This window comes from Salvia hispanica, chromosome 6, assembly GCF_023119035.1.
Source record: "Salvia hispanica cultivar TCC Black 2014 chromosome 6, UniMelb_Shisp_WGS_1.0, whole genome shotgun sequence".
Lineage (NCBI taxonomy): Eukaryota > Viridiplantae > Streptophyta > Magnoliopsida > Lamiales > Lamiaceae > Salvia > Salvia hispanica.
In genome coordinates this window covers 30,096,625-30,122,069 of record NC_062970.1, presented here as the reverse complement: position 1 = coordinate 30,122,069, position 25,445 = coordinate 30,096,625, and the positions used below count along the sequence as shown (strand labels likewise).

Genomic DNA, 25,445 nt, shown 5'->3' with positions numbered 1-25,445 from the left:
AATATTTTTTTTGTTTCTGTATTCGCCGCTGATTAGCCCTTAGAGGCGTAGGGCTTTACATAAGCCACACAAGCACGGCGGTAAGCATCTCCTCATCCACTTTTTCTACTCCACTCCTCATCCACCCCTCACAATGCAATAAAATAATATTATAATTATAACCAATTTTAATAAGTGATAGATGTATTATTTTATTGCATTGTGAGGGATGGATGAGGAGTGGAGTAGGAAAAGTGGATGAGGAGATCCTTACCGCAAACCTGGTCCACATTAGTTCACAACCAACGTCATATTGCATGAGAAAATCCAAAATTTGCTTATAATAGTTGGACTCCTGAAATTTCGCCGTTAAGAGTCTTATTTGAATTCGACACGAAATTTAAGAAATATGAAGGAAAATGGTGAAAAAATTAATGGAATATAAAATTCATTTTTATATTTATTAGTTTTATAATAGAAAGTAAGTGAAATGAGTTAGTGAAAAGTGAGGTGTGCCTACCATTATAATAAAAGTGAATTGGGACTTCAAATGGTGGATGGATTAAAATGGTAAACCAGGAACTCCCTCCGTTCTCCATTATGCGTCTCAGTTTCTATTTTGTTCTGTCTCTTATTAATTGTTCCACTTCACTTTATTGTTTTTGACAATGAACTCCACATTCTACTAACTCATTTTCCTCTCACATTATTATATTATAAAACTAATACCAGTATATAAAAGTAAGATCCGTACCACGTGAAAATTCATTTAGTATTAATTAATTTGAAGCACGATATTGTAAAAATGTCAACTCAATGACTTGAATATGTCAAAAAATATTATTGACATTGTACCTGCATTAGATTAACATTATATGTAGTATGTGTTGATATTAACATCATTGTCGAAAATATTGAAAATTCAAATAAAATTATCAAATTTTATCATCCGAACATATATTAGGATCGTTATAAATCTTATGAAATTACCTTTTATTTAATATATATGTTTTGTGAAAAATAGTTTCAAATCTAGATTGACATTATTTACACGCGAAGTTCAAAGTGTTGAGATAATTTTTAAAAGTTAGTTATAACTAATAAAATTCAATATCCATTAATACCCTTGATTGACATTATTTACACACGAAGTTGACATCAATATATCGTGATTGACATTGTTAGAACAACTGGTCGATATTGCATAGAAATTGATATGGGCCGTTTGTTTTCGGATCAAATGGACTAAATTCGATACACCCTTCGTCCCATAAAAATAAAAACTTTTGGGGCAGCGTGAGTTTAATGCATAATTGATAAGGTAGAGCATGATAGAAAGAAAAAGTGATTGAAGTATTGTTAGTGGAGAATGAAATGTGCGTAGAGAAATGAGTAAACCAATGGAAGTTTGGTACTTTTATGAGGGATAAAAATAAAAAGAATTTCTACTTTTATATAACATAGCAAGTAGAGTACTTAGTAATTATCAATTCAAGATGTAATTAGCCGTCTAATAGAATCTAATAAAAGAATAAAACCTTATTATTGTACTTCTATCTCTTGTCTCCTCTCCCCACCTCACCTCATTTACAAATTTTTCACAGAGATTCCATTTTTCACTCGCCACGACACCTCTACCTAACATGATAAAATCATATAAGTACCATTTACTACAACATATTATGTCCAGCATTTATTCAGATTCGCATCACATTGACATGCAACCTGACAAAATAAAGTCATTTCTCCATTCACAGAATATTACACATGCACATTTATAAAATACACATGCATATAATAAGACAGTGCACTTATTCGTGACGGATAGAGTAATAAAGTGATGGATATATTGTCAAAAAATGTCGGTGGACATTTTTATTTCACCAAACAAAATGTTTTCTTTTCATTATTCTAAAATTTTTCATTATTCTAATATCGACACAAATAAAATCTAAGATAACATATCTATAAAAACTCATCATACTCCCCCTAAAGAAAACTGCTCCTGATCTCTACTAATTAAAATTGATAGTACAACATTTTATGTACAAAAATGCACCATGAACATCACTAGTCACAGCTTCTTCAATCATGCTTGCAGAAGCCGGTTGCTCCGATCTTCGATAACTGCCGATCTTCCCCCTGCGTCGCATTCGATATATCGCCTGATATCAATCGGAGAACAGAAGTAGCTGAGCTTTACAAAGGTGACAAGAGTGCAAGATTATTTATTGAGATCCATGCCACAACTTGAACATCACCCCATGCTCGCTCACGCTGCCCCGAGACAACTGCCTCATCGTCTTCCACAGTGGCTTCATCTTGCTTGTTCGTAAAGGTCCCGAGCTTGAGTGCCTCCTGAACGACTCAGAGTCTTCTCTCCCGGGCATGGCAGAGGAACTCAGTAGCTCAGACATCGAGAGATCTCTCTCAAGGTCGAGCAGATAATCATAATCTGAGACGGTGGAGTGAGGTGAAAGTAAAGGAGCCGGCAGCATGTTCGAGTTGGTACTGTTTCTAGCTTCCATTAGCATGGACAAATCCTCCTGGCTGGAGGTTCTAGAAGGCATCTCTTTCATACTGTCACACTCGCTGCATATGAGTTTCAGAGCCTGCACGACTTCGCCCATGAAAGGCCGGTGTGACACCTCTGGTTCCACGCACATCGAAGCAATTGCAGCTACTTTTGCAATACTGTCGAAAGGAACATCAGGAGCCATGGATTGGTCAATCATCAACTCCAAACCTTCTCTACTTGTTAGCAGTGGCCGTGCCCAAGCGACTAAGTTCTCCTGACCGGGTAGCTGAGACATGTCCACCGGCTTCTTTCCGGTTAGGAGTTCTAGCAGGACAACACCGTAGCTGTAGACGTCGCTCTTCACCAGCAGATGTCCTGTCATAGCATACTCTGGAGCCACATACCTTGCACGATACGAGGAAATGAAAATCATTTTAAGCTTATGATTCATCAACCCTCGACCAGGATTTATTAATTAGAGTTAATTAATTACAACGGATGCATCGGCATGTGCCTCTTAAGCTTATGATGAAATCAAATGTGTTATCTAAAAGAAATGAGAGTGGCATACCCAAAAGTCCCCATGACACGTGTAGAAATGTGTTTGTTGTCCTCGTCCAACGCAGCACGTGCTAAACCGAAATCGGATACCTTTGGTGTGAAATCATCTTCCAACAAGATGTTGCTGGCCTTGAAATCCCTGTGAATGACACGAGGGCTCGAATCTTCGTGCAAATAAGCTAGAGCTCGGGCAGCTCCAAGGGCGATTTTTAGCCGAGCACCCCAGTCAAGTGGAGACCTTTCTTTGTCAGTGCCTAAGAGAAAAGTATCATCTTTAGAAATCACATAAGAAAAGAGGCACTCAATGGTGTCCACCCTAATTAGGAATTGGTACCCTAATTGAGGTGGACACACTGTACATCTGGAGGCACATATGTTTTTGTCAAAAAACAGAATAAGTAAATGATTGAATAGATGATTCATACCATGTAAATGAGATTCCACACTGCCATTTGGTACTAACTCGTAAACTAAACAGCGGGTGCGATCCTCGACACATATGCCAATCAGCTTGACCAAGTTCCTATGATGAAGCCGGCTCAGCATCTCGACTTCAGCCAAGAATTCACGGCCGCTATGTTGATCATATCTTTTGAGTACTTTAATTGCAACTTTTGCACCATCCTCAAACACACCACTGTAAACACGTCCGAAGCCACCTTCACCCAGTACATTTGCCTCGTTGAAAAAATCGGTTGCCTTGTCTATTTCACTAGAACTGTAAGTTTTCGCAGATCCAGTATAAGCCGCCATGCTTGAACCCAGCGAGAACGAAGGAGAACTCAGCGCACTTCCAGTTCTAGACACTGCGACACCTACATCATAGTTTATACTTTTCTTGTCAGTGAAAGTTTCACATTCCAGAAAAAATTGACTTGTAGCACCTAACAATACTTGAAGGAATTCAATACCCGATGACTTTGCGAGGGAACAGATGGTTGTTGGTGGAGTGGGGTCCAGTCGAAAAGCAGACTGTCGATCTCTGAAGAGAAAAACCCATGCAGCAGCACACACTAAGACTAAAGCTACAAAGCAAGATAAGATTATTATTGCAAGTATGCTTCTGTTGAGCCCACGCTTATGCTGATTTCGACTAACGTCAACTCCAAGAGGCTGTATAGTCCTTCCATTATTGCCCTGACCGGGGTAAGGTTTCCTTGGTATGATGTTAATGGTGGAAGGAGGCAGAGGTGGAGAAGGTGGGAGTCCTATCAATTCAATATGCAAACTTGAGTACATAGGCCAAGCTATAATAAAAGGAGATAATTGCTAATCAGAACCCAAATTTTGGGCATTGTTACAAGTTCGATCCAAATTTGAACTGTTGCAATTAAAACCTAACTTAACAATTTGTGGCAAATCAGACTCTCTCTGAAATTTTCAGTAACTGATTATTGACGTGGCACGATTTATTAAATGCCCGTAATACACAATGTCATTTTTCACCAACCGAGACACTATAATACACATGTAAATGAGTAGTGCCACATCAGTTATAATCAGTGATCTGAATATTTGGGAGAGGTCTAATCATCAATAAATTGTAAAGCAGGCTAGTAGGGTTTAATTGCAACAGTTTGAAGCTTAGGCCGATTTTGAAATAATGACCAAAATTTGGGATTTAATTAACAATCATCTCTAATTTTAAAGTATGGTTTAACTACAGAAGGTTGGCTTGGTTACCTGGGTATCTAACATATAGTACATCGTATTCACCAAAAATCGATGTTTTTATGACAACTTGTTTGTGCCAAAATCTTCCAAATGTGATATATGCTGTGGTATCATCAAACTTTTCTCCAAGTGGTAACAAATCAATAAGGACAACGGTTTTTTCTGTATCGTCTCCAGCTGCATTTGCTCCCATGATGCGAACTTGGCTTTTCCCAATGAAAACACCAGCTGCAACTTCAGCTGCTAATTCCGAGACTAAAGGAAAGAAGGTATACAATGCTATAGACAGACGGAGCCCCACTTGTATTGGCAACACACAGACACATGGAGCTTCAGGAGGTCCATATGCTAATGGCTCGGTGCATGTTAGTGGCGCACAATCTATACAATTACCAAGTAAAATTGAGTTTAAGAACCACATTATAAATGACTTAGTAAGGCAAAAGGTACATTTACCTGTATTAGGAGGCGGAGGAGGTAGCGCTCGCATAGGAGGCAGCAGAGGCAGATTTGGGCTTTGCCGTGATGAAGCAGAGGGGGGCATACTAGGCTGAAGAGAGGGAACTACGAACCAGAGAATATAAAGCTTTCAGAATAAGATGTCGAATGAAAGTATAGCATTTGAAGTTGAGAATTACTCATACTTTTAGGCCGGTTAGATGGAGATGCTGGAGATCTAGCTGGAATAGGAGAATGGCTACTATTTACTTCAGGGTGAGGGGATGAAGGCACCGAAGAGTCTGTGAAGTTGATCGATGAATTAGTAGACATTTGAACCAAAAACTAAGAGACATAATAGCAAGCTAGAGATGCGAGTGATACAGAGACACACTCATGAAATTGCTCTGAATTGTATCTTGGTTTAGCTTTTTCTTCCAAATAACGAAGTAACTAAAGGAATGAATATTTCTAGCAAAGAATCATGTCAAGATTAAATAAATGAACTTTCAAGAGATATGACCTGAAGATGGAGGCATGGCATTTGGAGGTGGAGAACTGGAAGTATTTAAAGCGTTCGAATGATGTGGCCTTGGGGAATGAGACTTGGAAAAATGCGGAGGCGAAGCACTACTAGATCGTCCTTGAGTGTTTCTTGCAGTAGGAGCTGAACCACAAGAAGCGCCACACTATTACTCATGCCTCCTATTCTTTATATGGAAATTACAGGAAACTAGCACAAAATTGACAACTAACCTTCTGCCGGGGAGCGACTTAATGGTGCATGAATAGGGGCGATTTTATCTCTGGGTGCTACAACTGGCCTAGAGGCTGATTTCTTGCTCATCATTGGAGGAGGTGCTAAGAATAAAATGGATGAACCAACATAAATTTTGGCATGTACTCATGAGACTCATTATCCAAAAACATATACTCAATGATAATATTAATAACATCCATACACAATGAAGATCTATCGTCATATTCTATCCAGGCACTATCATTATACCTGGGGGGCTAGATGGGGATCTGTGTACAACTGTTTTGGTAGGTGGAGAATTTCGTGGAGAGACATATGGCACGGTACAGAAGAAGTCAGCTCATGATCTGGTATTAAATTCAAACCAGAAAAGCAAACGAATGGCAAACCTGGGGGAAGGGAAGGTGGTTCATTTGGCAAAACAGAGTGTGAGGATGGTGGGGATTCCGGCATTCCCCTAGGAGCTGGCACGTTTGAAACTGCATTCAAATTATTTTATTCTAGAGATATACATCACATAAATGGGAAGAGTCCAGCAAGACCATCCAAACGTTCTGAGCTGTCAAGTACCTGGAGCAATTGCAGACGGAGGATTATCACTAACAGGTGCTAGAGATTTGTCAGAAGTCGGAGGTGCAGATTTTGAAACTGATGGATGAGGTTGTTTGTCTGGTGGTGAACTGCTTGAAGGTGAAATCACGGGTGCTGCATATAGCAATTTTAAATCAATCCAAACCATTTATGTGCCAACAGGGTGACATTATATAAAAAGGAGCTATCAGAACTACCTGGAGTGTGCACTATAAGTGGAGGGTGTTCCGCGTGTTGAGGGGAAGGCGGAATAGGTGTTATGAATGGGACGGGGTGTGGACTCGAAGATGGTGGTGGAACAAAAGGAGCTGGAGTTGATTTTGAAGGAGGAATAGGTGGTGTGAATGGGACAGGGTTTGGACTCGAAGATGGTGGCGGAATGAAAGGACTTGGAGTTGGTTTTGAAGGAGGGCTTGCAGAAGGGGGAAAAGGTGGTGATAGTGGGATAGGGTCCGGGCTCGAAGATGGTGGTGGAACGGAAGGATCTGGGACTGGTAACGAAGGAGGAATAGGCGGGGCGAGTGGGGCCAGGTCTGGACTCGATGATGGTGGTGGAACGAAAGGATTTGGAGTTGGTTTTGAAGGAGTGTCTGCAGGAGGAATAGGTGGTGTGAGTGGGACAGGGTCAGGAGACAACGCTGGTGGTGGAACGAAAGGATTTGGGGTGGGGGGGTTCTCGGAAGGAGGAATAGGTGGCGTGGATAGGACAGGGTCAGGAGACAACGTTGGTGGTGGAACCAAAGGATTTGGAGTGGGGGGGTTCGCAGAAGGAGGAATAGGTGGTGTGGATAGGACAGGGTCCGGAGTAGCAGCTGGTGGGGGAACAAAAGGAATCGGAATTGGAGTTGGTGTTGATGGACTGGGCGTGGTTTGAGGTGACGGTGCAGACTGGAAAGAAGGCACTGCAAATGCAGGTTGCAAACCTATCCCTGAAATTATCATCATTGAGAGATTAGAAACATGAGAATTATGCTCAACCGGATTCGACTGATCACAGAAGACTACCCAATCGGTTGAGCTACCCGAGTTGCTGCTTTGCTTATTAACACATTCACATAATACAGAAAGCCTGGTTTTCCTTGTTCAACACGAGGAACTGCAATCTATAGTTTAAATCCATTCACGTTTTACATTTAAACATGATATTTCCCAGCCTAGGAATTGGAGTTGGATGTCAGAAAACCAAAAAGAAACCAATTTCCTCAAATAATATTGCATGCAGTGCAGATTGATTCAAGAAATCCACTAAATTCATGATTCACACATGATAAAATTTGAGAATGAACCTCATTGAGAAATATGAATCAGCCTTACATTACCAGAGCTACCAAAACATTAATTTCAAAATAAGAATTGACAGCATTCCTCATTAAATGGACATAAATATCATACACAGAAAACAACAACAAAAAGTAGAAGAAATTACCAGTAGATCCTTGAATCACCAACAAACAAGCAAGGGCCCAAACTTGAAGCAACATACCCAAATCTCGCAGCATCACCAACTCCATGTCCATCCCATACACACACAAACAATTGTACTATACAACAACCCCAATCAAATCCTCAGCTCAAAGTTGAGTTTGCATAGATTGCAGAGTGAGAAAGAGGAGAGAGAGAGAGATCCCAAACTCCCTCTCTAATTCAAGAGAAATGGGTGGCATGAGACTTGAAGCAATAAACAAGAAAAGGGGTTAGGCTAAAGCTGGAGACCCACAAGCAGGAAGAGTGAGAGGCAAGCAAGAAACAAGAGAGAAGAAGAAGAAGCATTGGTTTCTTCAAAAGCCCAAAAACTGTCCTTGAAAAGAAGCATGTGCAAAGCAGGAAAAAACTCAATCTTTTTCTTGTGAATAAAATTAAAGGGGATTGAGGAGAGAAGGGGAGAGGAATCCAAAAAACAGCTAGTGTGAAAAATTGGAGGTGTGAGGGAAGAGATTGGCATGTTCTCGCTGCAACAAACAGCCGTTTCTAACAACATGTGAGTAATTAAGTATTGGCTTGTTGTGTGTATTCAAAGCTAAGAACCCAACTTCTTCTGCCCAATTTCAATCTAAAACCAAAAACAATCAGACAACTCTAATTACTACTTTTTCTCTACTTTCTCTAATTAATGAATACTGTCCATAAATTTTTGGTGCAAATTAACTTGCAATTATTAAATGGGACAAATTTAACAATACAAATTATCGAAAATTGTTAATTTGAACAAATGTTCTACCTTTGAAAAGCAATGTTGCTACTTGCTACGCACTTAAAATTGCACCCCATTGGAAACGTGACATGTACTCTTTGTACTTTTTAATAGCACAAGAAAAAGTGTAGCACTAAAATACATACTCTCAATAACACAGACCGTCCAAATCACATCTTCATATTTTATTTACAATAAAATATCTTATGAACAATGCATTTTTAAAGAATGTTGTACACACTTTAGATAATACGTATTAAATAAAAAATGGAATTATCATAATGTAATTGTTACACGATTTCCCTTGGATAAGTATGTTAGAATGGCCAATTATACCCTATACACACATGTCTCTTCAATCATAAAAAAATGAGTTATTTCAATATATTTATCAGTTTTTAAGTTGACAAGCGATTAATCAAGAATTCATCATCAAGATCATATGAGGCCCATTTATTAAAGATGGCACAATGTAAATTTTTTACTATAATCGTTAAGTTGAGTTCTTAATGTAAAAATGAAAAAAAAAATCAGAGTTAGTGGAGTATATATTTTCCCTTACAATTCCAGAATGAAAAAGTGGTTTGATTAGTGGATTGAACTACTTTTAGATGTAAATGGTAAAATGGCAATTATGGCATTGATGGCTCTTGTTTAAATAATTGAACTATATTAAATATTGGTGTTGACGCATAATGGTACTTAATTAATATAGGAGTACTACTTACTTGACCAGAGAAGTTCTCCTTATTTCTCTCTCTTGCGCACGTGTCCACTGGAGTTTGACAACCCACCAAATTTCTACTTTAAATTATTTAATAACATCAAATATTCGAGCTACATATTGGGCCCCTACCATGCAAGCGATAGTAGTAGTAATTGTTTATTAGTAGTAGTAATTCTTTTCCATTAGTAGAACTGTAGAAGTTCTCATTTCATCGTATATTAATACGGAGTTATATTATTCATAGATGCGCAGAATTCAATTTATAGTCCCAAGTGAGTCAAGGAGTTAGAGCTCCGGTCATTTTCAATTGAAAAATGAAATCAATAAATTTGCATTTTAAATATATTTTCATTTCGGCCAAGAGTTCAGATAATCTAACATAGCAATATGGCATAAATAAAATTTATAGTGTTATTTTATTAGAAATCTTTGAGTTTGTGTTTAAATACGAGTTGAAAAGATTGAATATCATAACAAATATCATTAAAATTTTAATTGTTTGTAATAATTGAATATATAGTAGTAAAAGTTAGTAGTACTATGATTTAATTTATTATTTTTAAAAATAAAAAATTACAATTTAAATGATAAATTTTTCTTTATTTAACCACCAATTACTAATTTTGCAATCTTATGAATGATTTAATAAAAAATCATTAGTCGTAATTTGGGTATGATTATACTGATTTAAGTAATGACAATTTACGGGATTGAACTCGGGTCGATAACTGAGACAAACACGCATTATGCCACTAGATTACAAAGTTACGTTGAGGTACAATTTTTTACACGGTGGTGTAGTTTGAGGAATGATTAATTTGTTTTCAAATTGTGAGTATATGTTTATAATATAGGAGTAACTCTCATTCCGACATTTTTATACCATATATTTTTAATCTAATAGACCATATTTAGGGTGTGATTTCAATCTAACCCCGTCCTATTCAACGTAGATTTATTCTCAAATTTTTTAGATATGCCAAATTATGTATATTGCCACACGTAGTTTTCTGGGCCCCTATTGCTCGAAAAAATCTTCTTCCCTAAATTATTGTGATTTCGCATTCTTTCCACTTTTCAGAAAAAAATTGGTACCCGTTTCATGTGGCTTGAAACACATCAGGCTTAATCCAATTCACAGAAAAAAAAACTAACAAATGTCAGTCCCCCTCTGTCCCTTGCTCCCCAGATCTCTCATTCGTGTCTTCCAGTATGAAAATACAATGTGCTAACATTGCATCAACTTATTATGTAATAATAATAATAAACCTTCAAAATTCAAATTAATATACTTGGAAATAAGGAGCCTTGAACCAACGCATAGTCCATTGTTGTCGGCCTGTTTCTCTCCTATGCATGTGCACAAAGATTCTCTCTTTAGGAATACCAATTACAGCACTAAAATAACTAGAATATCTATCACCAACGGACCACATAAAAACAAATTTATAGGGGGCAACATTTGATTCACCAAGAAATTTAAGCATGTCAAACAAAAACAAAGCATATAGTTCAAAAAATGTAGAGATTAATCAGTGATGATAAAAGAAATTCAAGGCTGGCATTTGCTGTTCATTCCCTATCATTTTTGAAATAAAGTTTGTGAATAGGAACAACAGCTTCAAGCCAAAGTGTTCTGGTACATGCCTACCTAAAAGTCTACAAAAACGAAAAGAAGAAAAATAGTTTCGAATACATACAAGTTTGAGATCAATGATTTTGAGGGGTGTTCCACATATCTATTTTGGACGTAGGACCACCGACCACCGAATTGAGTATGGAACACGCGCTTGTAGAAACACTCGGCATTGGATAGCCAAGCGATTTCGATTTATAAGGCCTTTTGTATGTGATAAACTGCTGCATTCCTGCAATCTATGTTCGTCAAATTCATATGCACTTGTTGGACAAGCTACAATCTTACAAGTAAAACAAGAAGAGAAATCAAAGTTCTGGTATACCTTAATCAGGTGTTTGGATCATACTCCTTAAATTGTCTCTTAAACTTCTCCGCCATTTCAGCTTCCTCATCTTTACTAAGCTGGCAATTCCTCCAGTCAGCCTTGTCAGCCATATTCAACAATCCAGCAAGAACCTATACAAGACAGGCCACACTGCTAACCAACTTCGACTAATAGAGTTCACATGAAGAATTTAAAACTAATAACAAGTGGTGAAAAGAAAGCACTAAAGACCTAGTTTTTTTATATTTTAAAGTCAAGTAGCGTATAATGTATTGACTAGGAGTACTATCTATAGAATGCTGATTAGTCCAGGAAATCAACCTGTCAATCGCACCCTAAACCGAAAAGAACAAGACTTATTTCAACATAACTATTGGATTCAATCATACATTAGGTGTAACAAATTTGGATTCAAAATAGATTCTTGAACTTTATGATGACTTAACATTTGAAGAGAGTGGTTTCGGAGTCCCAATATAGGTATCTTAACATGCATCAGCACGTATATTAGATGGTGCATCTATAGTTCTATGTAGCACAACATAGTCATAGGTTCTTGGTTAAGTTTTTTACACATTAGTGTAATTTGAAGAATGATTATTTACCCATATATGTTCCACTTTAGCGGTCTATTTCAGTTTCATGTATTACCTCACGCCCAAATTGAAAAGGGAAGTTTTCATTCTCCTCAACAGCATGTGACAAAATTGTTCCTCCAGGAACTTCCACATAAAATAAACTCTGATTTCTATTTAGATGCATCCCCAGAGATTTCCGCGCTTCCATATAGTTGTCATCTGAAATCATCAGACAATGACAATCATAAGAGAAAAATAACACTTTAAGCTATGTCAAAGAGGCAAAGAAAATTGATCAAAAAACAAGTAAACCAGCATTGGACAAGCAAATGAACACCCTTATTAAGGCCAGGCACACAGCTGATGCCAAACATCTATTAAATTTACTGAGATCGAAAGCCAACATTGGACAAGTCTAAATTAGTAGAAACTGAAATGTATCCACTAAAAAAATAGGTTTGCAATGAGTAGAGATTCATATGTCAAAGATGTGCGATTCCAGAAAATTGTACTACTAAAGCAAAGGACTTGGCGTGTTGGCACTTGGCAGTTACATGAAATGGAACATTTCTAGCCACCAAGTAAAGATGTATTTATAAAAGGCTATCAACTTACTTACAAAATGGAGCCACATCATAAGCAGAGGGAAATCATTACAAACGCAATGGCATGATGACTAAAAGAGTAGCTTTATTCTTTACATTAGACGATTTCAGAATCGACATTAATCATACAATTGTTTCTATCATTAAATCCAAATGCACATCCACAGCACACATATATTGAACGTCCACTTAATATTTACCCTGTATTACGCATAAATTACATCTACTTGTTTTAGGATTTTCATAATGTTACTTTCTCCCGTGGTAGCATATAGTAGTACATAAGCTTAATATCCAGACACCAAAGATCATCTATATATAACTGAGGATCTTCTTGAATTAAATATAATGGAATAGTTGAAGTTAATAATGATTCAAATTATCGAAAAATGAAATCACATGGCATAACTGAGATGCCTCTTTCTTTTACACTAGTGATTTAATTGAAAATGTGATTGAGCTGATGTGGATTTTGATATATAGTTTGTCAAAGAAATAGGTCGTCATATTTAGAAATTTGGACTAAAGATACATATGGAGTTCCACGTGTGTTAGTACCCGAAAATGACCCTGATGACATTTTCCTTAAATGTTCATAGAGGTCAGGTCTTAAGATGTAAATAATTCAAGGTCTGGACATTTTTGTTTAAGGTTGCAAATACTAGCTCTTTAAGAGCAATGGAATGATACTTACTTTTAAGAGTTGCAAATGTAAAGCCCAACTTCTTGGCTGCTAAATTGAAAATTTGTTCAACAGAAGATGCTTTCGATGTTGGAATTGGAACAACCTGCAAAAGAGATAAAGGTTAATAAAACATTCACAATCATAAAGATACAGAAAATTAGAAAATAGACAAAAGAAAACAAAGGAATTCTGATTGTTGCACATCCATCAAACACTTGTCAGATGTAGGTGGAACGATGATGATAACATGCAAACTTGAAAATGGAATGCAATAAAATAAGGGAACCAGATAAGGAAATTTCTAACAGAAAGAAAGCAGTGTCTATCATCATACGAACAAAAAGCCAATGTAAGATAGCATGCCCGTAAAGCATGCTTGCTCATAAACAGAGTAAAAATTTTCGGACCTGAAGATTAGCATGAGTTCCACGCTTTGAAATCCATTCAAAGAAAACAACTTCCTTTCCTTGTTTCTTGAAGCAAGCTTGGAGGCTGCCCCGAAGTTTAGATAAGTCTTTTTCACATTCTGGAGGTAGAGATAGGGTGTTTGGCAAATGCTCAATGGGTATTATCAGCACATGATCTTGCACTAGTGGTCCTTTAGCTAGTGCACAATAGCAGTGTTCTCCTACGCTAGTGATTAGATGTGACTCCAAATTGGGGCTTGACAAACAAAACCAGCATTCCTTGGACCTGAAATTCAAATTTCATATATAATTCAGCATATAAACAATGTTCTTAAACTTATGCAGTCAGATGAATTTTAGATCTAACACCACAACAAACATTAAATGGTACACCAAAACAGGGATTTATCTTTAACCTGTTCGAGCCTCCAGTTCCTGAACCAGATCGCTTGCCAGACAATGCTTTGCCTTCTTCCTGTAATTCATGCTTATATGTACAATCTGGACCTCTTTCACACTTTCCTTTATTTAAAAATTCAAAGCAAACACCCCTAAGAGATTGTCCCCGCGCATCTTCATCATGCCTGAAATGGCACTTATCGCCTCTTTGGCAAGACCCTGAGGATACAAATTTAAAGCATAACCTATCACCAGCACCATCTCCATGTTTTTGCCTTTTAGAGACATCATACCGCCAATACTGGGAATCAGAAACACTTTCCCCAGATCTTTTTGTGGCTCCGTTGCCAGATCCAATTTCTTTTTCTAATGAATATGGAGACAAAGTAGTATTTGGTGGTTTAGTGCAAAGCTCAGAAGCAGACATTTTGGAAGCTGGGGTAGGTGAAAGCGCATGGATGAACTTCTGTAGAAAAAAAAGTATAACAAATGAGCTATGGCATAGAAAAGAGGATCGCGGAGAAACAGAAGGTTTTACTTCAGTGACCAAAATAACATTTTCTTCAACTCCAATGTCCAGAAATTACATGGCATACAAAACCAACTCAACCAGAGTACACTTTATAGAAGAAAAAGTTAAACCTGTTTATCTTTATTCCCAACTGGAGCAAGGGCTATAAAACGAGTCACATGAACAGCACCAATGTTAGCATAAGGTTCACGATCATAGTAGACACCAGCACTTCCTGCAATATGGTAGCTATGACAGAAGGAATCTCATTAGGAGAAAATCTATCAATGAACTACTGAGAATTGTTGAAAAAAGAGATGCAGTCATAAGAAAGCGATGCTTATCACTCAGTAGGAAAGGCATTTAACCGTATTTCCAGATCATGTAAGAACCTTTTGAGAATTGAGATATTGCAGCTACAATAAAATAGCCTTCAATATAGAGTCTTTACCAATAAGCATCAATTATAATACTTTCGATACTCTTAAAATTGAGAAAATAGTAGAATTCATGTAGCATCATGTCTTGTTCATTTTTCAGTCTTAATTAAGAAATTTTTGAATAGGTTCACTTTTGACTCTTGATATTCTTGATCATTTCAGAGTATACCAATGAAGACCAACTGCACACTTATCTTTTATAGAGCCTATGAAATCACTCGATTACTATCAATTTCCAAGTTCATCTACATATACCTAGGGCCGGTTTTGCCTGGACGTGTGGAATAAGGCTCGATATGTTTCACTATGATATCTTTTACCATACAAGGCATCAATATTATGTTTGCATAGAGAAATCAGAAATCCTTACCGAGGTTTAATTTCAGCTACCAATTCTGAAATGTTTGAATCACCAATAGATAGATCCATCCCAGAAGGAATACCAGATGAAGCAGCTCCATTTGTGACCCCAATTGGCCATTCATTAGTAAAATCCAGTAAAGGAAATGAACAAAATGTAAATTGTAAAAACAGCAAGAAAGATGGAGTCAGAAGGAGGACAAGAAAGATTAAGGCATTACTCATGGTCTATATTAAACTGATAAAACTGAAAAGGATATGTCAAAAATACATCAACAATTCCTGGCTCCTCAATTAATGCCCTTAATGAATCAATGTCGTCTTGGCTGTATGTTCCAAATTGTTGACTGTTTGCAGATTGCCTACCAGATAAGTATGCCACAGATAAACCTAAAGAAGAGTAGTTCATCAGCAGTTCAGCACTTAAATACGTGTAAACAGATATGCAGAATATCAGCTAAGTTTAAAATCCCACAAACTAAATGCTTGAACCGTTAAAAAACTTTAAAAAAAATCAAGTGGTCACATATGCTATGGGTACATAAATATCAAGAACCCATAAAATTAGAAGGGATATTGGTCTTAAAAACCATGATCTTTGAGTGGATTCTAGTATTTCCTATGAACTTTCAAATTGTTCTAAAAAATCACCATCTTTTCAACGGTGCCAGTTTCCCACGACGATACTTATTCCTATGGGGCGATACGCTGCCAACGTGATGTATATGGCGTGGATTTGAAGTCTAAATTCTGCGACCAATAAATTCTCAACCATCTTCCTCAAATATCTCCGGCCCCACCGGAACTCTGAATTGACGATATAGTTGGCCATCAAATATTCTCGGTACCTGCATGCGCTCCAGGAGGTCTGCTTCTCTCCCACTCTGAGACGAATTCCCACAAACCTCCCTCACATAATCACTCAATAACTCTAAAGGCCTTTACCTACTCTACATTCTTCGACCATCAACAATTGCTAAACCACTAACATCAGATAGGGAAACTGCATCCTCTCTCCTACGTACAACATTGCATACTCCCACCAAATCCACGCCCTCAACACTATCCCCGTGCGTACATCTTCTGTAAATGAAGTTCTGTAATAATTGCTCCTCAATTTGCGGAAAATGAAAGGAACACCAAAATGAGCAACCGCAAACGCGATTGTCTGCAATTTTCATTGAATCGCCGAAATGAGGGAGGAGCTCTACGAAGTGCAATAGCCTCTTAAGCAAAATCAGTTCTTGCAACCAATTTAGAGGAAAACAAGAATCTACGAATTGATGCATCTAACCATTGGCGGCAATCAAAATTTAGATTTGGAAAAAAAGCGAAGAGAGATGAGGCGGTGTAGTAGCTTGAGCGGCAGTGCAGACTGGAGAGGAAGAGTCCAGCTGGAGAGACTGGAGAGAGTCCTTGTGCAGTTGAGAGAGATGAAAAAACTTTAGAATTATTTCAAGAAAATGAATCAATTACACAATTGGGATTCATATTGAGTTAAATGACCCGTGAAACGTCATTCAGGCTTACAATCGGTCATTGCTACATAGATATCACGGCGTGCTACGCAAGATGCGTTTTTCCCTGAGAATTTCTATTTGGGCGGGTTGGGAGAACTATACACTTTTAGAAGATGGTAATTTTTAGACTACTCATGAGAAATACCAAAATCCGCCCAAAGTTCATGGTTTTTAAGACCAATATCCCAAATCAGAACATTGGGGACCTACAGATAAGATACTTAAGCCTTTTTCTTGAAAATGTCTATTCTAAGAGCTTTAAAAAACTCAACCTCAGTAAACTGACAAGATTTCAAGAGTATTGTTTTGTCTTGTTCTGAAATAACCAATGAAGAGCAGTTATATAAGTCAGACAAGCGCAAAATCAACCTTCACTAATTAGACTGTGATGTTAGATATCTAAATTTGGTACTCCCTCCGTCCCAAGATAAGTGACTCATATTCCTTTTTGGGACGTCCCAAGGTAAGTGACTCATTTCCTTTTTTGGTACTCTCTCTCTTACTTTTTCTCTCTACTTTATTAACTCTCTTACTTTATTCACTTTCCACTTATCTAACAAAACCCCATTTCTTTAAATCCCGTGCCGAAAAGTTTGTGGTCACTTATCTTAGGACGGAGGGAGTATTAAAAAATAGACAATAAAGAGCTTGAAAATGATTTTCTCTCAGAACTTCCTTTTGCAACTACTGTGACACTCCTCAAGGAGACAAGTTAAAACTGGATTCATACCTTAAGCTCATCGATTCCATGTTGTCCTTGAATCTAATAGATACATTGTTCATACCCTTTATAATCGAAGTTCATTAGTATTTGTCAACTAACTACGGGTAAAATAAGAAAGATGCACCTGTTCTGATGTCCGAACCAACTAACACCACCACAACTACTCTTTCTCAAGTATTCAGTGATCAATGGACGACTAGATAAATATTCATTCAAGAGAAAAACTATATATAACGCTGAAAACTCGAAGTCTCAAACAACAAATAAACAGGAAAACATATCACGGTTATCAAAGTGAAATTAACACAGTTCTACCCAATATGAAAAAGCAAAATATAGGGAGATATTAAACAAGTACCGTTGAGAAGAAACTTCCCGCTGCCTCTCAACCAGTACAAATTCTCGCAGACTTTTAACCCATCCATCTTAAACCCTAGATTAGCGGAATCCTTGGCCGCAGCTCCCAGAGTTTTGGGGGCGGCAATGCCGTAATCGCCGATGAAGTAAGTGGGAATAGGGATTTTGGAGCGGCCTTCGACGTAGTCATTAAACTTCTCCAGCTGCTCCGGAGCGTCGGGGAAGAACTGGCCAACACACAGAAGCGCGTCGAACGGCCCCGCCGATTTGTTCACCTGAAAATTTGCAGAAAACAGAAGCGTAAATCGTGTGATCGAGTTGGCGGAAGTGAGGATCAGAGTAGGAGAGTGCAAAGTTTACGGAGGAAACGCGTTTGAAGAGCTGGGCGAGGCGGCCGCGGGCATCGCCGCAGAGAAGAATGCGGGGAGCTGCTGCCATGAGAGGGGGGCTGTTGCTGTTGAGCTCAATTGATTTCACATTTTGAATTTTCTCCCAATTTATTAATCAAAAATAAAAGTTTAATTAGGACAGACAGACCGAGATTTGGGTTTTTAGGGATTGCAGAGAAAGTTACAGAAACACCCTCAAAAGGAATTTATGCCAAAGCTATGGAAGTACCCCTTTATTCTTCGCCAAAACTCCTACAATCTACATATAAGAATTGCAATCTCAAAAGTGATTTTACCGCCCCCACGCACACAGTAAAAGCATAATCGAGCAGCAATGGCGGAGAAGCCCCAACCAGTTCAGGTGCTCTACTGCGGCGTATGCGGGTTGCCCGCTGAGTTCTGCGAATTCGGACCCGATTTCGAGAAATGCAAGCCCTGGTTGATCCAGAACGCGCCCCAACTCTATCCGGATCTCGTCAAAGGTCTCCGCCCTAATCCTATTTCGTATTTAGCAATCCTAGTTTTAGGGATGTGCTTCTTCTAATCTCGCGGCTTTATTATGCCTTTTTCTTCTGTTAATTTCCCCCCCCAATTTTTAGATGCTGATGCGAAGGACGGATTATCTGATCAGCTTCAGTCGACTTCAATTTCCGATGGTACAATATACTTATCTCTTTTTGTGCGTTTTATCAATTTCCTGCAAGTTAGCTGTATTTGCTGTCTTTATTGATAAAAATTAAGTTCTGCACTATATTGTATGTTAAAATTCTTGCCTTGGTTGCAGCAGGTTCTTCAAAACCTAAGGAAGAAGTCAAACGTCTCCCTGGTGGGAAGATTAAAAAGAAGGTATGCCTTTTAGTAATATTCATCCTTCTCAGACCTTGAAAAATGTCATTGGTTTGCAAAAGCCAGCTCCTTTTGAAAACCATACAATTAAAGAATCGTTTTCCACTTCTGAAAGCTAGAACTAAAGACCTTGAAAAATGTCATTGGATTGGAACTCACATCAATATAACAGGTTCATATATGATCCATCGAAAATAGCATCTTACGCATCCGTGGAACAATAATTGCATGCCTGTTGGTGGATGCTTAAGATTTTGCATTTTGTATCTAGTGAATGCTAGTGCTAGTTACAATAAAAGTACTGGTTAAAATTGTAAACTTTGTTTTACTCAGATTCTTATACATATTTTGACTAATGAATGTGTTTCATTACCATAAAGTTGTTTCTAGTAGCTTATTTGTATTGTGTTGGTAAATTAGGATTTAGAGCATCATGTATCCACTGAATGAGTGAAATAACTGATTTGTATTTCACAGGAGAAACAAGAAGTTATTATTGAAAAGATGACTCGTAACAAGCGGAAATGTATAACTACAGTAAAAGGCCTAGAGCTTTTTGGTAAGGACATGTTCCTTGTATTTATATGTTTCATGCTATCATGCTTCTATCATATCTCTCTCATCTTTTTGAATTTTTACTCACTTCTGTGATGCCACTTTTCAGGTGTTAAACTAAATGATGCATCAAAGAAGCTTGGCAAAAAATTTGCTACTGGAGCTTCTGTAGTTAAGGTTGGTTTTTTTGGAATTGAAATCCTTTTGACACTGAGCAACTGTGAAATAATTTGCTCCGTTTCATTCCGTATTTCCCACCAGGGCCCTACTGAAAAGGAGCAAATTGACGTTCAAGGAGATATAGCCTACGACATAGTGGAATTCATAACAGACACCTGGCCGGATGTAATCTCATTTCTTCTTGATCATAATTTTGTGTGCTCTAAGGGGCTACTTGGTTTGATGGAATGGAATGTGATTCCTACTTCCATTCTATTCATTTGCTTGGTGTGATGGAATGAATGAGTGAATGGATGAAAATGCAAAGGAAATCCAAGGAAATTGATATTTCATTCCAACCTCCATTCCATTCCACCCTCCATTCCATTCCATCATACCAAGCATGGCCTAAGATTTATCTTTGAATAGTTTTGTCTGCCTTTATGTTGCATATCTAGGGTACATAATCAATGATTTGAAAAATATGGCTCTGTCTTATGTTTGTCAACTTCAGCCAAATTTGCTAAAACCGTAGAACGTCACATATGTTTCTTGAGGTATATGAATTTTATAAGAGCTTTATCAGTATAAGAACCGAAAGATAGGTTCACTATAGGTTCAGAACCTGAAGGATTATTCTATCATTTTAGGAGAGAGGACCCAAAAGATCTAAACTTGTCAATTTAAGGCTTATCTTTTTAATGGTATTGGTATATTAAGAGACCATGAATTCAACTTAGCACTCAAAGTTCTAAAATTATCAGTTGAGGTTTTCAAAAATCATCCGAATGAAAGCAAATGCCTCTGTCTAATAGGCTAATAGCCACTTCATGTAGACACAACATATATTTAGTGCTTGTTTGGTAGCCTGAAAAGACCAAGATATATGAGTGATATGGATTATTTGGCTGTTTGGTAGATAAAATAAGGTCATGTTAGGCCATCAAAGCCCATCTCGGCCCGCTGAGGCCTGGAGCGAATTAGTTCAAAAAGGTGAATTATTTAACAGCCCAAAAGAGTGAGATAGCATATCCTTATCTTAAAGCCCATCTTAATTAATTATCTTGTGCTAATTTAACATGTCTACCATACATGCACTTAGCGAGTAAGTTAAAAAACTCAAAATACAAATAAAATAATCTCAATGCACAATCTAATACCATTACCTGTGTCCACTGTTTTTTGTGTTATAGTATGAATTTAAGTTGAATTTTGAGTGGAAAGAAATTTCTAATTGCTGTGAATTGGTTGACATGTCCTCCTGGAGTCATATGCTTGTTGTGCAGCATATGTTTTGTTATTATTTACTTCATTGTCTGCTTGAACCTTGGCGGTTGGTTCAGATCCCTAAACCTTCCTCCAAGGGGAGTAGTGCACTTGTTGCGTTGATACTGATTTTCTTAAAATTAGTGATGGTGATCGTATAGTTGGTTATTAACACATGAACAAGGCCTCTTCCTAATTTTTGGTGGTGCGTATCTTTAAATTTATAAGGCCTCTTCCTAATTTTTGGGGAATTTTAGGTCCCAGAGACTGCAATTTTCTTTATTGAGGATGGGAAAAAGGTTCCTGCTGCGTAGATGTGGAATGGCTAAAGGAAGGAGATGAATGGCTTCTCTTTAAAATTATTGAAGAGATGTGGCAAACTGTAATTCTGGCACTGTGTATTAGTGAAATAAGTAGTTGGTTTTGTAGTTGAGGATTTGCATTGGACAATTTTCCTTGCTTTGTATAGACTATAGAGGTAGAAGAAACTTTGAACCTATGCGTTTTTATTATACGTACACTTATGGATAATGTATGTCCAATCGTACTTGATTATTTAAGATAACTCTCATATGCAGTAGACATGGAGTTTCTGAAACTGTAATAGTAGTATATTATTTCAAATTTTCATTCAATTTCCGAGCTTATTGTAGTCATTAGTCATACTTAATTACACCACTAAATCGGATCAAATCTTTTTTCGTTGAACAACAGTTCAAATCTTTGATTTGTCTAAAATCTCATTACCTAACAGATATTTTTAAACCATGTTGATTCGTTAGTTGAGATCCTTTTCCCAATATTTTTCATCTTTTCCTTTCCACGAATTTCAGTGTTCCCTTTATTTACCTGCGAGTGTTACTGCACAGAAATAGACATGCAAATAATATTAACTTTAGATAAAGATTTAGGCGGTATTTGGTTTCCTCCGTCCCATAAAAATATGAGCAATATGCATGGCAAGAGAATTAAGACAAAATTGGTAAAGTAAGAGAGAGAGGAGAAGAATGGTATGGTAAAGTAAGAGAGATGATAAGAATGATAGTTAAAGTAGTGTTAATTGATAGTGAGACCTACATTATTAATTGATACTAAATTTGTATTCAAAAAAATAGAAAATATTTGAAACGACACGAGTTTTAATACAAAAATGATAAAGTAAGTGAGAATAATTGGTAAAGTAAGAGAGAGGAAAAGAAAAATGAGTAAAGTAAGAAAGATGAAAAGAAAAAGTAGTAAAAGTAGAGTTAGTGAATTGTGAGGTCTATGTCCTAAAATATAAAGATTTTAAAGTTTCTATTTTTAAGGAACGACCCAAAATGGAAATAATTACTATTTTTAAAAAACGGATGGAGTATAACTTTCCAAAAATGGAATGCACATATTTTTGTGGGACGGACGAAAATGGAAAATGCACATATTTTTATGGGACGGAGGAAGTATCAAAATATAATCTAGGATTGAGTTGTGAAATTATTTTAGTTGGATGGGGTTAGCTGTGAATAATTATCTCATTATTATCCATTTAGGATTGAGTTGTGAGAATGAATCTTTCTATTAGTATTATATTTTACATACTTTTTCATCACCCTCTTTCTCATTTCTCTCATACTTTATTCACCTTTTTTTATGGAACTTTTTTTATGGACGAAGAGAATGTTAAAATTTGTGTAATTGTGTTGTCCAACAATGAGTTAATTTTCAATAGACGAATTATTATTTACTGAGTATCATTATACAATTCATAATTTAAATGATTCTATTATATTTTTTGAATAAATTAGTACTCATCATTGGTACAATAACAGTAACAATTATAATTATTACTGTAATAACATAATTCTATTATAGTCAATTATATAGTAATAAAATTATAATTCTTAAATATCTAAATATGTAAAAATCTATAAAATCAGAAAAAAGAAAAAATTACTCTCTTCGTCCTATAATAAGAGTCATATTTTGTCATTTCAGTTCGTCCCACAATAAGAGTCTTATTTCACTTTTATCATAAATGGTAAGCAAGCCACACATTTCGAACTTATTCCACTTATATTTTATTATAAAACTAATATATATATAAATAGAACTCATATTCCATTAATTTATTAATTCACTCTTTTTTATAATTTTTAAAATTCATGCCATAAACAAATACAACCCATATTGCAAGGACGGAGGGAGTATGTATACTTGCGTAGGTAGGTATATTGTTCTGTACAGGTACAGCAATTAGCTGAAAAGAGAAACAAAAGATACGGTGTTGTAATGATGATTAATTGAATTGACATCCTTTAAATTTCCAAGCAAAAAGTGTTAAAAGGGTAAAAAGAAATTATCTTTTATTGAGAAACGTATCTGTGGGAAATTTCGAAGATCTCTTTAATTAGTAGGATGATTTATTTTTGATGTCGCCCAGATTTTCTTGGTACAATGTGGAATGAAGATTAGTACGCACTTTTCGCCTTTTTCCTTACGCAGTCCGGTACAAATTACCTAGTATAAAATAGGGGAGTGTTATATTATTAACTCAATATTTAATTACTAATTATAATTAAATAATAGTCATTAGATATTCGAATCAAGGGCCAAGATTATCCGCTCTGAAATATCAATACGATCAACAAAAAGTGAATAAGAGTATTAAGGTCAATTTACAACAACAAATTAGTTGTAACTAACTTTTAAAAAATATCCCATAATTTTAAAACGCATATAATTTTCTCGATTTAAATTATTTTTCCGCACAACATATATCAAATTAAAGATAATTTCATAAGGATTTTAACGATATATCACTTGCATATGTTCCGATTTCAAATTTTGAAAAAAATATTCAAAAATTTTCATAAATTTCGTTAACAGTTTTATATCAATACAAGACACAAAATTGTATTGACATTGCCATGTCTTTGTGTAGATGTATTTCGTACACTGTATTGACATTGTGTTTCTAAATCCTAAATTTGACAGTTGTTATTATCTTTTTAATATTAAAAATGAAAAACGAAATTACAAATGACAAATTGTAGACCACAAGAATTCTAAAATCTCATGGTCTTCAGTTGTAATTAGCAATTAAATGATAAGTTAACAATTGATCACTCCCCATAGAATCTAATTACCAGATAATACTTTAAAATCATTTGACCAATGAAGAAAAAAGTTACTCCGTTTGATATACCATCTCAGTTTTAAGTTATTTAAAATATTTCTCTTCGATGCAAAATTTTAAAAAATTGCATTTAGTATGCTAAATATAATAAAATAAAATAGACAATAGATTAAAGTAAGAGAGAGTAAAGTAGGAAAAAATAGACGTGGGGAAAAATATCGAAAATATCAAATTTTTGGTATACCTTAATTTTCGATACGGCATAAAACCTAACCAGAAGAATTTGTTAAGGTGGCAGCATAAATTTTCATATACTGCGTTATACCGAAATACGTATATACCACACACGATATATATCAAACTTGCAGTATATATATACCGTAAAATATAATTATATATAAAATATATTTAATTTATTAATTTGGATGCTCGCTAAGTATTTTGAAACATTAATTTCAAAATAATGAGATTTCAGTATGTCGTACCGTAAACTGATATGCCATAAAAGTCTAGTATACAACAAAAGTACGGTATACCGAAATGCGGTACAATATCGGTATTGGAATTCACCATATCGAAAATATGTTATACCAAAATTTTGATAAAGTACAATTATGGGATTTTTTTTCTCATATCGAATTTTTGGTAAGATATACAATATGGTGCTTTCGGAAAGGTATATACCGTACCGAACCACTTCTAAAAAAGAGAATAAAGTAAGTGAGATAATATAATACTACTAGTCATAAAGAAAAATGACTCAAGTAACTTGCTAAAACCCAAAATGTAATTCGGTTCAAGTAATTTGAGGCATAGGGAGTTACTTTTAGGGTTAATAACTACTCAAATCATAAATTTGTAAAATCAGAATGTTAAATTAAGAAGTTTCAATTTTTCTCAATTGTCTAATCCACATAAGTACAAAATGTCGTCTTTTAATTCTTTCACTAAATTAAGAAAAGAAAAAAAATTAAAAGAAAAAATATTTTAATTAAATGCGTCATTTTAAATATCGTCAAAAGAGAACATTTTTTTTATATAGATTTGACAATTGAGAAAAATTAAAATTTCGTGATTTAATATTCTAATTTTAAATTTTATGGAACTATCCAAAATTTGACTAAAC

At 36.1% G+C, this 25,445-nt stretch overlaps 3 protein-coding genes across 8 annotated transcripts; 1 reads left to right on the top strand and 2 right to left on the bottom strand.

The window, feature by feature from the left end:
- Window positions 1-1,969: 1,969 nt before the first annotated feature.
- Window positions 1,970-8,514, bottom strand: LOC125193916 (receptor-like serine/threonine-protein kinase ALE2). 4 transcript variants are annotated; one of them, XM_048091855.1, is made up of 14 exons: window positions 7,948-8,514; window positions 6,719-7,450; window positions 6,501-6,635; window positions 6,320-6,409; window positions 6,180-6,209; window positions 5,927-6,031; window positions 5,694-5,837; window positions 5,377-5,472; window positions 5,189-5,296; window positions 4,742-5,113; window positions 3,970-4,266; window positions 3,484-3,873; window positions 3,069-3,312; window positions 1,970-2,901 (listed from the first exon to the last, which is right to left on the bottom strand). In XM_048091855.1, the coding sequence occupies exons 1-14, from the start codon at window positions 8,036-8,038 to the stop codon at window positions 2,208-2,210; spliced, it is 3,528 nt and encodes a 1,175-aa protein (XP_047947812.1). In that variant the 5' UTR covers window positions 8,039-8,514; the 3' UTR covers window positions 1,970-2,207. The 4 variants fall into 4 exon arrangements, with proteins under 4 accessions (XP_047947812.1, XP_047947813.1, XP_047947814.1 ...); XM_048091856.1 differs by having other exon boundaries at window positions 6,320-6,394; XM_048091857.1 differs by lacking the exon at window positions 6,180-6,209.
- Window positions 8,515-10,947: 2,433 nt separating this feature from the next.
- LOC125193841 (zinc finger CCCH domain-containing protein 64) lies at window positions 10,948-18,517 on the bottom strand. Of its 2 annotated transcripts, none has more exons than XM_048091757.1 (11): window positions 18,350-18,517; window positions 17,991-18,264; window positions 15,649-15,778; window positions 15,399-15,515; window positions 14,720-14,837; window positions 14,095-14,543; window positions 13,679-13,964; window positions 13,281-13,374; window positions 12,055-12,200; window positions 11,401-11,534; window positions 10,948-11,314 (listed from the first exon to the last, which is right to left on the bottom strand). In XM_048091757.1, exons 1-10 carry the CDS (start codon window positions 18,425-18,427, stop codon window positions 11,406-11,408), a joined length of 1,821 nt encoding a protein of 606 aa, XP_047947714.1. In that variant the 5' UTR covers window positions 18,428-18,517; the 3' UTR covers window positions 10,948-11,314; window positions 11,401-11,405. The 2 variants fall into 2 exon arrangements, with proteins under 2 accessions (XP_047947714.1, XP_047947713.1); XM_048091756.1 differs by having other exon boundaries at window positions 10,948-11,307; window positions 18,350-18,501.
- Window positions 18,518-18,603: 86 nt separating this feature from the next.
- LOC125193843 (translation machinery-associated protein 22-like) lies at window positions 18,604-21,784 on the top strand. Of its 2 annotated transcripts, none has more exons than XM_048091759.1 (7): window positions 18,604-18,860; window positions 18,978-19,034; window positions 19,166-19,224; window positions 19,702-19,783; window positions 19,889-19,956; window positions 20,041-20,124; window positions 21,462-21,784. In XM_048091759.1, exons 1-7 carry the CDS (start codon window positions 18,713-18,715, stop codon window positions 21,516-21,518), a joined length of 555 nt encoding a protein of 184 aa, XP_047947716.1. In that variant the 5' UTR covers window positions 18,604-18,712; the 3' UTR covers window positions 21,519-21,784. The 2 variants fall into 2 exon arrangements, with proteins under 2 accessions (XP_047947716.1, XP_047947715.1); XM_048091758.1 differs by having other exon boundaries at window positions 18,605-18,860; window positions 19,163-19,224.
- The last annotated feature ends 3,661 nt before the right edge of the window (window positions 21,785-25,445 follow it).